The sequence below is a fragment of the Acipenser ruthenus genome, chromosome 21 (assembly GCF_902713425.1).
Source record: "Acipenser ruthenus chromosome 21, fAciRut3.2 maternal haplotype, whole genome shotgun sequence".
Lineage (NCBI taxonomy): Eukaryota > Metazoa > Chordata > Actinopteri > Acipenseriformes > Acipenseridae > Acipenser > Acipenser ruthenus.
Window position 1 is genome coordinate 193,455 of NC_081209.1, and position 16,003 is coordinate 209,457.

Here is a 16,003-nt window from a genome sequence, read left to right on the forward strand (position 1 = left end):
AAATGGAGAGGAAAAAAATCATTATTATTATTATTATTATTATTATTATTATTATTATTATTATTATTATTATTATTATTATTATTATTTGGCGAAAGAGAAATCAAGCCGTCATCCTTTGTTGTGCCCAAAATCATTATTTTCCTTACGGTTAAAACAATATGGAAAATGATCGAGAAGCGCAGAACATGTTGATGTAACTCTTCTGCTTTGCCATTGGGCAACGCTCCAAATAAGCTCCACTCTACACTTCAGGAGAAGCGACTTGCTGTTGTTAATCATTTAAAGTTGAATATTTAAAAGGATTTCAATCTATTGTAAAAGCATCTTGAGTTCCTTGTTTTTTTTAAAAGGGGGTTGTTTTAGATTGCATTCCCAGTCACTTTGTTTATCACACCTGACAAGCTGGGTTTGTATTTAATCAATCCAAGGTAATCCTGATGATGATGATGATCCCATTATTTGCAGTTTTGCTATTGATGAGATGATGTTCTAAGTACCGCTATTGCTGATTTTTTGTTTTCTAAGCCTTTTGTAGAACATGTTGATTTGAGTGTGGTATGACACCCCCTCCAGGGTATAAATAATATGTTCATTTGTGACAGCACTGTGACTGCGATGTTAACTCTGTGTGCTCTGCCTTGTTTCAGATGCACCCTCTGGGACTCTGTAACAACAACGATGAAGAGGATCTCTACGAGTACGGCTGGGTGGGCGTGGTCAAGCTGGAGCAGCCCGAGCTGGACCCCAGCTGTCTCACAGTTCTGGGGAAGGTAAGAAGCACTGGACACTTGGCTGGGGCTGGGCAGCAGCACACCATGGCGAGCTCAGTTGAATCCTCCTGGCACAGCACACTGCTTCTCATCGGAAGTCATGGGAGTGATCATTGCAGCCACAGGTCTCTTGTAAACATGTATGCCTTCAGGGAAGCATGGCATGACACAGGATTGAAAACCACACTTTTTTTAACAGAATTCAGTCTGGTTTTAAAGTTATAGCAAAAGTAAGTGAGGATGAGTTGACGAGCTGACGGTGGTGCTAAGGGGATTTCTAGAGGGATTCATGTTGATAGCTGCCTTTGTAATCGGATTGGACAGTGGAGAAGATATGTCATTGTAATATGATCTAGCGTTAGCATGTAATTCCTTTTGTAAAATGAACAAATACATCAACCATGCATTGCAGCTTTAAATTGATTCTAGTTAATGAAGTAATTCCATAAATCTTTCCTGTCTTTCCCGTTTGCTATAACGTGCTTATTTTTTATTTTATTTTTTTTCAAACCTACATGGCGTGCAGGACAGGTGAGATGTATGGAATCCTTCCATTAGCTTTAACACAGTTTAATGGAATAGTCACAAGAAATCATGGCTTAATGGAAGGGTTGTCCGGACACACAGATTGGTGTCTAAACTTGCTTGCAAGTCAGATGCTAAGAGTGAAGCTGAATATTTCCACAGCCATGCAAGGCATTTGTTTTAAGCTGTGCAGCAAAGGGACCTTGAAAAGCACAATTCCTGGAGTGCCTCAATGCACAGCTGGTATGTGCTTCATTAGTCAGTATAAATGAAAGAAGTGCCATTCAGTCTGAAAGAATGTGTCTGCGCAGGGTAACTGCAGGTGGGAAGGCAGGTGGGATTTGCTTGTGTGCTCCAGGAAGCCATTCATTCATTTCATTAATTGCCTCTTAATCTAATTGAAGTCTAGTTTCCTGGTAACAGATTGATGACCAAGACTTTAATGCAGGTTTTGAAGAATGATACCTTCTCAGTGTGTCGATCATATCTGTCCTGCTAATATTATTTTGTTCACGTTGTCAGCAATTAAGATATTCTATATATAACTATATAAAAAGATGTGAATGTATTTTGAGACGCTACTCTGTTTTAGGCTCCTCATTTTACAATATACACTGACATGGATCATACTGAATAAATATGAAGTGGATGGTTTGCAAACTGTGGTAAAATACGCAATCCCTGAATCAGGTATTTATCTCTCCCAAACAGTTTGATACAGTACCATTTGAAAGCAAAAAAAGTCATTCTAATCCCTAACCTACTGAGCAGGGCCATCTTGCTGTTCCGGGGATCTTCGACTGTGTAGCATCGGAATTCCGGTACAAATGAATAAAGCACACTCCCTCGCTTCCTCTTGTTCTCACTGATGTAAGGCATCTTTAGCGACCTGCTTTTAGATGCGTTTGAAAATGATCTTCATTACGCCACCAGCCTCATTAGAACAGACAAAACGGTTTCCTTTTTTTAGGACAGTGCTATAATTAGAGTGGAATTTGCTGTCACATCTTGAAAATCCCAGGCTGGGACCCACACAGCTGGGGGCTCTTTTCCCAGGCACATTTGCCAGATGCCCTAATCTGCCCCTGCCAGACTTGAATAAAGCTCCACTACTCCAATCAAACTCAGGGGGCTACTGTAGCTGGTGCCCCTTTCCTGAACTTTTCAGGGGCAAACAGTGAAATAGCAGCGTGTTCTAAAAGTAGAACATGGATTTCAGTCATTTCAAGTGAGAAGTGCAATGAAGCAGCGAGCCAAAAGATGCCGTACTGTACAAAGCAGAGTTTCAGCTTTTGAATCATTCAGTCAGAATAACAGCACACCACTAGTCAATTAGCTTGCTGTGCCAATATTGTTTTTCAGTAGCTTGCTTGTTGTCTTCTTACTGGCTTTTGCTTACATCCCAGTTTATGATCTGATGAGAAATATTAGCTTATGCACAAACTGATATGGATTAGAAAATGATCTACAGTTCCTGTTTTTTATTGACTTATCATAAGATGGGAGTCTAGCATCAATACACATGCTAAGAAAGAAGATTTTTGATTCCTGCTGAAAATCTAAAAAGGAATATAGCTGGCAGTTTACATTGTCTTTAGAACAGCAGTGATTGCCTATCTACGGTACCATGGTGTTAGATTGAGAGTTGACACTTTTAATTCTGTACACCTCCCACCAGGCAAGGAGAACTCGGGAACACTATATGAGAGATTTCTAAGCTCGGAATTGACGTATTGCAGCAAGATTTCAACCTCATATACGTTGTGCAGTGTAGACCCCCTGTGAGTGACCTTGTATGTACAGTAGTTATCTTACACAGAACGTGAGTCGGAATGGTAGTGCAGCTCTTCTGCTTTCTTTGTTCATGCTGTCAGAGTGGTGTGGTTTCTTCCAATGGTTTCACTGTAGTGTAACTGGCACGCAAGACAGCGACCTCGATCTGGAATACTTTTCCTGAAATGTGTCCCGTACATTTCTAATTACACTTGCAACTCATGATGACAGGACATATGTGTCAGTATGTGGGGATGGAGTTGTGAGTGTTCATCAATGTGAGCACAGCACAGCTGCACTGGGCCCTGGCCGGCACACTGTGGACAGTAGCATCCCCAGCAGCAGCAGCAGGGACTGGTGATCTCCGTTGTTCCCATGTGAATTTGCAGGGTTGCAGGCAACTGTGTTAAGAATGCCTTTCAGGATGCCCTGAGGATTTCCATGCTCTCTGGCGGGGCCATCTGAGGCCATCAGAGCTCTTCATCAATCACTATTAATTATAGATCATGTACTTGCCTGCTTCTGAGGGTAAGCGCCTCTGTACAGTGTGATGCATGTCACGGTGAACTCGGCGTGTCTAATGAAGAGGAAAAGCAAACAGCTGCTCCTTTTCATAACCAAGTGGCTTTCAGATCGTGAGCTCTTTCGACACAAAAGAGCAGAGACAGCAGTACAATAAATAAATACATGCATACATATATACAGAACTAAAGGAGATGTCTAGTACAAGCTCCAAGGAATCTGGTTGGCCACATGTTGCATTTTACACAAAAGACTGCTTCACTTCTTTATTTCACATTGCTCTTTTGAACCAGAAGACAGAAAACTCCACAGTGGACTTTCTACTATCTCCAAAGTGCGAACTTGTGAAGTGTGCTGGTTTTTAATTTTTAAAAGTTTATTTAATAATGAATGCCGGATAGCTCTAGCATGTAATCATGCATCATTAGGGAGCCGTTTGGTGGACTACAGGTTGCTATGTAGGGTGTCCTCTATTCCAATCCTTCATCACAGTTTCATACTGTATATCATGTAAAGGAAGCATCCTGGTTCATGGGTACACGGTTGAGAAAGAACCAGTCCCTGTCTATAAGGGGTAGGAAGTTCACACCTAGAAGTGTATTTACAGTAATCAAGGCCCTCTTCATCCACTCTGTGTTTACATCTCTGCATGACACAAGTCTCATTCTGGTCTCTACCAACCCAAGCCCTTTTAAAGTTATCTTTCAAAATGTTTGGCTCTCCAGAACTATAATTAACCAGAGTCTATTTTCCAAATCTAATCTCTCTGCTCCACCCCCCCCCCAATCCCACTCCCATCTATAAAGCCTTCTAATCATCCATCATGACAACCGTGACTCTATAATGACTTGCTACGAAGGCCAAATGCCATCTTGTAAAAATAAAGAGATGCTTTTCTAATGGTGCAGACAAGAAGAGTGTGTTCTTAAAACTTTACTGTGGCAAGCTGCTGACCAATATACTCGCCCTATTTCTTGGATGTCTCCCAGTCTTCCCTAACTGGGCCTAGTGGATTTATTGGGGGAACAAAACTAGTAGACTCTCAGCAATGGAGGCGAAACGCATGTCTGTAAACTACAAAGCTTTGAGCTGGCAAGTCTGCATGTAAATGAATAGCAGTTTTCACTAGGACTAGAATTCTGCGAGATTTCCCATTTTTTATTCTACATGTATTTATATTTGAAACTGTTTGAACAAGCGCTCGATTCCTTGTGTACATGAAGGGGATATAAACCCTGCTGCAGCCTCTTCAGGCTTCCATGGGTCTGGGAATGGGAACTCCTCCTGGGTTTCGATGGGACTTCAAAGCTGCCAGCATGTTATCATGGAAGATGGATTTATTAATATCTTTTATGTAATTCATTCCTTTGTAATGCTAATGGATGGTCTTAATGGTTGAGTCTGGAAATGTATTTCTTTAACCTTACTGGGTTCATTGTTGGTTAAGTGGGATAATGATGATGTTAAAGGTAGATTTTTATATTTTATATTTTTTGGTGGGAATAATCTGCTGTGATTCAGGGACCTCAACCTTGCGTTTATTTACAATTTGGTTTAAAATGTATTTACCATGAATGTCCCAAATAGAAACATCTAAGCCTCCCATTCTTTGTGGTGTGTAGTGATGTTAAACTAGTAATGCTCAAGGTCGTGTACGTCCCAGTTTGGCCTCTTTTAAAAAGGCAGCTTGACCTCCAGATGTATTTATCTGATGAGCTTTTGAATAGGTCCGTGGGTATCCGGACAAAAGAAGAGGTAGAAATCTGAAAACCCCAAAGCAAAGGATCTAAGGAGGGAGCCGTGCCTCTTGGGCTTTCCTGTCACATTTGTGTGCGCCTGAACGCTGCGATATTATCTCGCCGGATTTTCCTAGCAGGGTGTCGTCCATTTTCTTGCCAGGCTGCGGCTCTCCCCATAGGCCGCGTTTTGTCCGCGCGGCCCTGTGTATGAAATCATGGGTTCCCAGGCTGGGAACCCACTGAGCCTGTTGCCATGGTCACTGGGAAGCTCCCAATGTCATGTGGCTCAAAGTGAGCCGCCCCCCTAGTAGAATTACTCTGCTTTCAATGGGAAGCACAATGGCCATTATTATACCTCGCCGCCCAGGCCTCAGCATAAAAAGAAACCATGGGGCTTAAAAAAATAAGAGCGGGGTGAGAAAAGAATAAAAAACGAAAAAGCACAACATGCTGCTACTGAGGTAAACTTTTTAAAGATAAAAAAAAGTCTTCAAATGACTGGTGCATACAGATACTGTTTAGTTTACAGAATGATCCGATATATTCACACACGTCTTTGTCTCATTTATGGTCTTCTGAAATGGAAAAGCAACAGGATTTTACTGAAAGATCTGCAGGAGGCCTTTATTAAAATATTTAACGTGCCTTCCTTTCTTCAAACTCTCTCTGAAGCACATTGGCTCAGATATCTGGTAGCTGCCCTCAGAATGGACGCATACACACTTGGAAGATGTCTCACTGAGAGCTCGTCCGGCTGTAAATGATATCAGAGAGATGGAAAGAGCTTTGATGAAGCAGTGAGCACACGGGTGGGGGAGTGAGATGGGGGCAAGGCAATAAAGAGAGAAGTTTAATCAATCTTCAGTTCAGTCGCGGGAGATGCTTTCAGCACAGGCCAGAGCTTTGTCTTCCCCCCGACTCCCTTGCTGTGAATCCCTGTCGCGTTGCCTCATTCATCCCGAGTCCTGGTCCGTGCAAACCTGCTTCACAGGGATGGATTCCCAGGGGGAAGGGGGCCTGTTTTTAAGCCCCTCTTTGTGATGCAGAGGGGAGTGGGCAGGCCAGCTGTGACCTGGGAGCCTGAGCTCATGGAGGAAGAGAACATTGAAGGATAAAACGCAAGCACACCTGGCATAGTGGAGAAACTGGGCTTTCTTTATTTGGGGTCCCACGATGGAGGGAGGGGCCATGGTACAGCACATCACCCGATTGTCTCTTTGGGGAATGAGCTTTTTACTTAGGAAAATGAGGGGGGAGCATATTATAATATACTGGTGTCTGTTTCATTAGTGTAAGGATCTCCAAGCCTAAAACAGAACTTAAGAGGGAACTAAAATTTCCTGCGCAGGTTCACAGGTTGAGGTTACAACGCCTCTGCCAGCCTTCACCCCATTGTTATTTTAGTTTTTTTTAACCATGCTAGCCATTCCTCTGTAAACTGTGTAACACCACACCAGGGGTAAATGTTTTTTGTTTTTGTTTTCCATACTCTGATCTGCTGCCTTTGAAGCTGTTTTCATATTCTATGTGGATCCTGCTTGAGGTAGCAGTGCCTCAGGGGTATCTCCAGCAGTTCATTCCAATTGGAACCCACAGATTCCTCACGTAACTGTTTATTGTTGCTGTAATAAAGTGTTCTGATGCTGGGGAGACCATAAAACCTTTGTGCGCACTCCTAGGTATAGGAACACCTGTGGTGATCTCCCAGATCACTTATCTTGCTGTTGAAAGGTCAGGCGGAGCTGTGATAACTACGGCAAGGCAACTTCAGTGGATTGTGGTAAACACGGTGTGTTTGGCTTACCTGAAGAATAAGTCTCCTTTGCCAAGCTTTTAATTAAGAAGGTGATGGATCTGTTTGGCCCTCGTCCATCCTCACTTACATAAGCATGTAGAGATTTGCATCCGTGTTTTTAAATTAACCTGATTTAAAGCAATATAATGTTTTCCCATCTAGTTTTAAGAACAGTGATGCTCCACCTGTTTGATATTCCTGTCTCCTTATTATTTCTGGTACTTTTAAATTAAAATGTTTACCCCACATTCTTTAATCATTAGATCTCATCGTCTCCTTTTTATATGTTGTTGCCTCCATGATGAACTCATGCCAGCTGCAAAATAGACATGAAAAAAGATGGCTCTCATAGATCGTTTTTTTAAAAGATCTATAGCGATCCATTGAAACTGTTTGGATTGTGGAAAAAAAAAACCCACACACCTCCACCACCACATTCCCCCCTCTATTGAATTGCTCTGACTATGTCCATAGCGATACATTGTATACATGTTATTTAGACTCCATTCTGTGCTAGATAAACAAACAGATGTTAAACCGATAATAGTTTGATGCAGTTTTTACAGAAAAAAAAAAGAATTACATTTGAGCGTTCAAGTTGTATAATTATAGCAGGCAATTTGGAGCCCCTAATTAAAGGGGGATACAGCCTGCCTTCTTCTTCTCCTAATCTTCTCCCCTGGAGCAGTCCAGGGCGCTCTGTCTGTGCTTGCATGAAAGAGGCTCCATGTCCTTTGTAATGGAATCTTCTCCTGGGAGGGAGGGCTCTTCCTGGGCTCTCAGCAGCTGGCCAGGACGCTGCCTCTGGAAGTGTCCTCTTTCCTGGGAGCTGTTAACCCCTGAGGGGCCGCATACATCTCAATGAGGAACCCTGTCACTTTTACAACCCTGTCTAAAAGAGGGTTTACTATCTGTCTCCATGGTGTTCATAAACATTCCGAAATGTGTAAGCCTCTCATAGAGAAATTTGTATTAGTTTCATTCTGCATGTATTCAAGATTGCTGTGAGTCTTTTGTAGTACCTGAAATTATTCCCCCTACATCTTTAAACACATATACAGGTCAGTTCAGTCTACTGCCGCCACCGTTTCATATATTAAAATACACTTTGAGAGATGCTGCTTTGTCAACGTTCCCCTTCTTTTAAATCATGGCTGTACTGTATGTCATCCTGTGGCCGTTTTGGTTAAACTGAATCTCTGTCTTTTTATATCATCTTAATGGTTCATTATTTTTGCAATACTCTATCAGTTTTAAATCCTGCATCCCTGAGCTGTTTTGTAGATTTATAATGATGTTTTATGATGACATTGCATTAGAATTAAACAGTATCCAAGAGTCAGATTAATAGGATTCACGCTGGTAGGGAGCGTTCATTAAAAGCAGTGAAACTATACTGTATTGCGGCTGGAGTCCACTGGCACTGCTGTCAAGAGTTAAAGAAAAAACACAAACAAGTGCAGTCTTTGATGTGATTTAAGATCTGTATTAAAGAGCCTCTCTGTTATGTTATACGTTGCCTGCTGAAGGTAACCCTTCCCAGCTGTGAATTGCAGTTGCTCGGGGATTTTCTTTATGTTGCTGGGTTTGTGAATTGGAAATGGGATTGTAATCTCAGCCTGGATCGATGTTGGCACAGTAGCTTCTGAACTGTACATTAACAAGTGAAAGTCCCTGATCTGTTAATAAGACACTTCTCCAGTTAATGCAGGGGCATTGGAGGCAACACACACCTTTACAAAGCTGGCCTTTTTAATTTATATTTATTTTTCAAATGAAAGTTGACATGATCTCCCAGGTTTCTGTGCACGGTTGTTTTAGCGGTCCAGGGCTAAAAATGTTTTCTAATAACAGGAATGATTGAAAAGCATTCTTACTTGGTTGTGGCTCTGCTGGTGTAATGTTAATTGCAGTGCAAGCAATGCTCTTCTTTTTGAACAGAAAAGGGTTTTGAAAACGCTGCTATCAAGCACATTCCAGTAGATTATGTGCTTATTTGATGTGCACATTTAATCACATCACAGGGTTTGCCCAAAAGGCATCTCTCGCAGTTCAAAGTATCATTGCTGGCTGAATTGCATGAAGAGTTTATTCATTCCTGTAAGGTGATCTTTTGGTTGTATGGAGAAGACTAGTCTTGCTTAAAAATTTATTGAGACCATCTTTTTACTGGGAATTCATTCCAGTCTGCTGTAGGCAAATGATTTTATTCTGATGAGGAAAAGTATTCTTGATGAGTTTTCTAATTAAAGGAGAGCATTATTTTTATTATTTATTGATTATTTTTTTTTTTGGTTAAAAAGTTTCAAAGGGTATCCCAGTTGTCAATGTGTTCTAAAATCATTCCTAAACCCTTTGTTTAATCTGTTTAAGGTGGAGCAGGTCTGTCCGTTATCATAAAGAAACAAACAGGAAGAGCTTGTTTGGTCCTTGAACACGGGGTGGTGGTGGGGGGGGGGGGGCCTCCAGAAACACAAGAGGAAATTTAATTAGCAGTTGTCCATTACCGGCTGTCTAGTTTCCATCAGGCCTCATCAATTACAAGCTTAAGGTTTCTGCCCAGCCTGATTAGCAATTGTTTTGGAATCTCGGATTGGGATAGAGGAGGGTGAGGGGGTGCTGCGGCTTATTTTTATATTCTTATATCCAGTTTGACCAGAGGAGGACAAAACAAGACTCCTTTACTCACACACACACCCACACACAGACACAGACACAGACACACACACACACACACACACACACGCATGCTCTCACACACACTCCATAAACACACTGGAACCGCCCTCTCGTATGTAAATTATTTAAGAAACTGTTTACTTCTCTTGTGCTCAGTCATGCATAAGAAACAAGGTTGAACTTTTAACACAGCCCACAGAGTGCACGGTGGGTGACGGCTCCGAGAGGCATTTTTTTGGCTCCAGTGTGAATCCCCCTCCCATGAAAACACATTCCAGCACCTTTAATTAATGTAGTGCTGCCTGAGCCACAGAACGGGGCTTCATCGAGCGAGACAACGGCAGGTTTTATTTGGTTCTACAAAAAAACAACAACACATAAACGGCTTATTTAAAGCGAATCTCTCAGAAATCCCTGTTTTTAAATGGCCTTGTGCTGTCAATTGATTTTTAGCTGTTCTGCAAGCTTGCCTAATATGGATGGCATCTACATATTGAGTGTAATCGTTCATTCCTCCTTTTCCCTCAATCATGAATTTATTATTTCCTTTGTCTGTAATCAATGTTCTGCACCTTATTTCTCAGCATGGTATTCTAGCGAGTGCCATTTTCATAGAGGTGGGGAGGGTAAAATCTAAAATGAACGAGATGCTAGTCTTGCTCTTACACTGAAAAGATGATTAATAAGAAGTTAAATCGTACATGTGCTGTCGCTTATGGTGCAAGGTCGCCTTATTACAACAAAGACTGAACCGGGCACATTGCCATCCACTCATATAAACAAGAAGAAACGTGGTCCGCGTGCAGCTTCTCTCAAGTAGGAGTGTATTCTCACTGTAAAGACTTCAGAAATGTGGTCAGCATGCAGCTTCTCTCCAGTAGGAGTGAATTCTCACTGTAAAGACTTCAGAAACGTGGTCAGCATGCAGCTTCTCTCCAGTAGGAGTGAATTCTCACTGTAAAGACTTCAGAAACGTGGTCAGCATGCAGCTTCTCTCCAGCAGGAGTGTATTCTCACTGTAAAGACTTCAGAAACGTGGTCAGCGTGCAGCTTCTCTCCAGTAGGAGTGTATTCTCACTGTAACGACTTCAGAAACGTGGTCAGCGTGCAGCTTCTCTCAAGTAGGAGTGTATTCTCACTGTAAAGACTTCAGAAACGTGGTCAGCGTGCAGCTTCTCTCCAGTAGGAGTGTATTCTCACTGTAACGACTTCAGAAACGTGGTCAGCGTGCAGCTTCTCTCCAGTAGGAGTGTATTCTCACTGTAAAGACTTCAGAAACGTGGTCAGCGTGCAGCTTCTCTCCAGTAGGAGTGTATTCTCACTGTAAAGACTTCAGAAACGTGGTCCGCGTGCAGCTTCTCTCCAGTAGGAGTGTATTCTCACTGTAAAGACTTCAGAAACATGGTCAGCGTGCAGCTTCTCTCAAGTAGGAGTGTATTCTCACTGTAAAGACTTCAGAAACGTGGTCCACGTGCAGCTTCTCTCCAGTAGGAGTGTATTCTCACTGTAAAGACTTCAGAAACGTGGTCAGCATGCAGCTTCTCTCCAGTAGGAGTGTATTCTCACTGTAAGGATTTCAGAAACGTGGTCAGCATGCAGCTTCTCTCCAGTAGGAGTGTATTCTCACTGTAAAGGCTTCAGAAACGTGGACGTACTTTGTTACTGTGTCATACCCATGCCATGTGTCTGAGAAATCTGGTAAGTAGAGTTCTAAAGTCATGGCTGTTGGATCCGTTCCTGGGTCCACTTTTTTTAATGACTCTTTGCTTGCCAATGGCCCTTGCTGATGCCCCTACCGCACATGCAGGGTGAAATTGAATGGTATGATTGTTGATTATGCAACTGCAGTTGAATAGCAACATTACATGGTGTGCTTGGGCCATGGCAAGGAGAGGAGCCATGCCACTATTGAAGGCTGCATCAGAGCCCTCCTGCGGTCAGCCATGTGTCCACAGCAGCCCAGGCAGTGCCCTGGGAAATGTAGGGCAAGTCGCTGGGCAGTTGTAAATAATTACTCCAGCATTCCTCAGATTCTTTTTCGTCCAATCTTTTTTTTAAATTAAAAAAAAACACAATAATTTGTTTTGTGAAGCTTGCTGATTTAACAAGCCAATGCAGAACTACAGGACGGTTTTTAAAGCACTGAATCAGGTGTGACCGTGTCCTAGCACATGAGGAACAAACTGGTAAACATTTACTACTGCTGATAAGAAAAGTGCAGTTTTCTTTCTTTTTTCTTTTGTTTAATGTCTTTAAAACAATTGTTATCTGTCACTTGGTTCAATTTCTGACGGAAGACAAATCCACTGCCCTCCTCCCCACTTATAAATGCATGAACACATCTCCAATAAAAGAAAAAGAGAAGAAAAAACCCTTTTTGGCTAAATGAGTGCCCCCTGTCCCCCCTGCAGGACTTTCCAAGCTTGTCATATCCTCCTGTCAGAGTGGAAATGTGACACTTCTAAAAGCGCCTGATATGATGAACAGCCGGTCCCTCCCCTCGGAATGCATTCATCTCTCTCCCTGTGGAGGGGGGAAAGCTGGAAGAGTCTTTCATTAATAAATTCCTTGTGCTTTTGATGGCGAGCAGCATTTCCCTTCAAGCTCTTTGTTGTATTCACAACACGTACAGTATCCCTCTCAATGCCAGGGCTTTGTGACAGCTTTTTATTTAATAATGTAAATCTTCAAGGGTCTGTTTAGCCATGACGGCTGGTAGTCCATGCTGGCATTAAGACTTGCTCCACAGCTCTCTGGTTAAAGTCTTGGTGCTTGGCCAGTAATGATTGTTCATTATTTCTGCACTACTTCACAAGGCTCCAGCGTGATTGGCACCTCATTTGGATGTGTCAACAAGTGTAACAGGCCAACGGGACGAGCAAGATTAGAAATAACTTTTATAAATGTAATACGATGCCTCAAAGAACTACTTCAGCAGTCCTGGCGAAATGTATGAGGACGTGTTGCCATGTTTTGTCATTTGTTTTTGTTAACATATTTCCCATTTAATATTTTTTTTTAAGAAAATAAATAGGATGAGCTTCATAGTTTTGTTTGTTTGTTTGTTTGTTTGTTTGTTTGTTTTACCTGCATCCTCTTTTCTTCACCTCTGTGGGGGAAAAACCCTCCTGTCACGTTTTGTAAGCGATGTCACCCCACTGTATCCATTGATAGTGACATGGCTGCCCTTCACAGATAGTGTTCCATTCTGCTGTGTTACACAAATCGAGGAGAATCACTATCAAACTACGTCATAGCTTTTTTCCTGTTTACAGCTTTTTAAAGAGCCAGCAGGGCCCTTTTTTTTTCGAAGGGGAGGGGGGGAGGGGGGAGGAGTTGATTCAGCACAATGAAACTTGCATTACTGTGAATCCACAAATCAAGGGCTGGATCTTTTGCATTTAGGAGCCATGTGTGGAATGACTGTGATTGTGCTGCAGGTGCAGAGCGCATGTGTGGAATGACTGTGATTGTGCTGCAGGTGCAGAGAGCATGTGTGGAATGACTGTGATTGTGCTGCAGGTGCAGAGCGCATGTGTGGAATGACTGTGATTGTGCTGCAGGTGCAGAGAGCATGTGTGGAATGACTGTGATTGTGCTGCAGGTGCAGAGCGCATGTGTAACTGATTGAGCATCGCAGTCATGTCATTCTGATCACATTGAGTCGGCTGGTGGCTGTCAGATATATATATATATATATATATATATATATTTTTTCTCTGAGCTTCATTGTTATTGTGCCTTTTCATCACGGCACACCAATCCATTTTATAAGCTTCGTTCCAATCAGCAGTCATATTTTAAGGTGATTTGAGTAGGTGTGTTCCCTGTAGAAATCATCAGTTACTTTGGCAGCTCAAAGGAGTTTTGGTGTTCCTGGCTGTGGCCCTACAGAACAGGTGTCCACCAACACAAACTCCTTTTGGCACAAATCAACTTGCTTGTTTGACCAGGGCTGGATGAGCATGGAGACTGACCAAGTCCAGAGTCTGTACAGAGCTTGATGTTTAAAGAGCCTCTGCTGGAGAAATGACAATGCTTTGAATCCTTTCTGATTTCCACACTGCATACTGAACCTCATGCTTCTCTTCCAGAGCACGGGTCCCATAAGAAACCATGGAATAGCCACCATTCTGTACAGCTTGCTGTGCTATGCAGACGCACAAGCCTTTACAGAGATTGGATGGTTACAGCTCTGTTCTGCACAGATGGTTGTGTCACAAGTGGTTGTAGGTTTAGAGGTTAATGGTAGCTTAGCCTCTCTGTAAAGCAATTGAACATCTTAAATATTTTAGCCATGGGGCCAGTAAATCTGACTTGTAAACATTTAACACGCCACACCATGGAGCACTACCAAACAGTCAAAGGGACCAGCCCCTCTTTATATTATTAGTTTAATCTTGCTGAAACCAAGGCCACTCAAAGTCCAGGTGGTTGTACTTGCTATTGCATCAGAGAGTAAACTCATTCTGTTCTCAATACTTTATTATAAACCAAACCGAAATGAAACAAATAATAGCAATGTAGCTTTCATGAAATATAGCCCCTTGCTCATAAAGAGATTCGAGGTATTTCTCTCTCTCAGCATTATGCTCTGCAAAACTATTATAGTTCAATAAATAGAAATGTTAAGGCAGACCTGGGACTGGGACCAGTTGACATGTCCGCTGTGTTGAGCGGAGTTATTTTTAAACTGTATTCCTTTACAAACGTCTCTCTGTTTCCCTGGGTGCAAGAAGCTGGAGGATCGAGAAGCCTCGTTAGCAAGGTTCTAAATGGAATATTTAAGTTACATGGCTGTATCTACACTGACAGTTCTGCGCAACCTTTTAAGTGGTATAAAAATGTACGAGGGAGGGAGGGAGTAAGGTGGGGGAGGGAGGGAGGGAGGGAGTAAAGTGGGAGGGAGGGAGGGAGTGAGGGAGGGAGGGAGTAAAGTGGGAGGGAGTAAAGTGGGAGGGAGGGAGGGGAGTGAGGTGGGGAGGGGGTTGTATTGGTCCAAGGGGGGGGACTCAATTCCATGCAACCTTAAAGAATGTCTACCCCTGTCCATTATGTCCTAACCCTCAATTTCACTAACAGTACTAACCAATGCAATAGAGTTTATTAAGCACTATTTAATAATGGCTGTACATGCATGTGGAGCCTGCGAGTTCTGTAGTGAGCCAGCATAGTGTGTAGCAATAGGCTGTGAAGCAGTGGCCTACTGTAGGTACTGTGTGTGCAGCACAGCACTGACTGCACTAGTCCAGGGTTTTTTATTGGATTTTGATAGTTCAGCCTTTGGGGACACATTCAGATACTGTGCAGATTAGTGTTCTTACTGGATTTGAGGGCTTTCTTACTTCTCTAATGCCCAAAACTTTATAAAGTGGCTACAATGACACTAAAAAGCAAATCTCTCAAAATCATATTGCTCTATTTATTCTTAAACTTTAACATCATTAAAAATTGAGCGATTTTGAAAAAATGTGGTCAGCAGTCAGAAGGTTTTTGTTTTTCTAACTAAAATTGTAAAAGTTTTGTGTGTCAAAAGTAAGTCTGGTTGGGCTGCTTGTCCCCACACCTAAGTCTAATTAAAGTCGAGTCATACGAGGGTAACAAGTTTCATCCTGTGTCTGAGAAAAACCTTTTTATTACAAAAAAACTAAACATGAGAGAAAAGGGTTCATTACAACGCTGTAAGCATTGTTTATTCATAGTGGGAGAATGTAAATAATACCCCGGCCCCTATATGTGTATATTTACAGTATAATATATCAAACCCTCATAGATAAGACGTGACTTATACAAGTTCACCTTCATCTTTTAATACACAGAACAGCCAGGAGGCAATATATAATCACAGCTTAATGCCCTCATTATACCAGTGGATAGAGAGTGAGAGAGAGCTGGATTTTAAAAGCATGCTTGTGTGACTAGAAGCTGAGTGGTGGAGGGGGGGGGGGGGGAGTGGTGGAACAGTCCATTATTGTGGTGTGAAAGGAATGTGCCGTATGGCACAGCCTAGCAGACTCCCCCTCCTCCTCCCCCTTTCTGCAGGTGTGTTTATACGCAGCTAGTTTTCGGTGTGTGAGATTAAAAAGCACTTCAAGTGCACAGGCTGTGGCCTGCTCGGTTTTCTGAAAGAAGGGGTGTGTGTTTTTAAAGAGTGTGTGTGTGCGCGCGTGCGTGTGCAGAGGGGGAGGGGAGTTGAC

At 42.4% G+C, this 16,003-nt stretch overlaps 1 protein-coding gene across 1 annotated transcript in view; it reads left to right on the plus strand.

The window, feature by feature from the left end:
* Nucleotides 1-16,003, plus strand: part of LOC131699002 (E3 ubiquitin-protein ligase znrf3-like) — a 67,488-nt gene that overhangs the window by 35,378 nt on the left and 16,107 nt on the right. The window contains exon 2 of the mRNA XM_058994114.1: nucleotides 651-773. Within this exon, the coding sequence (XP_058850097.1) occupies nucleotides 651-773 (123 nt within the window). The remainder of the gene's footprint in view (nucleotides 1-650; nucleotides 774-16,003) is intronic.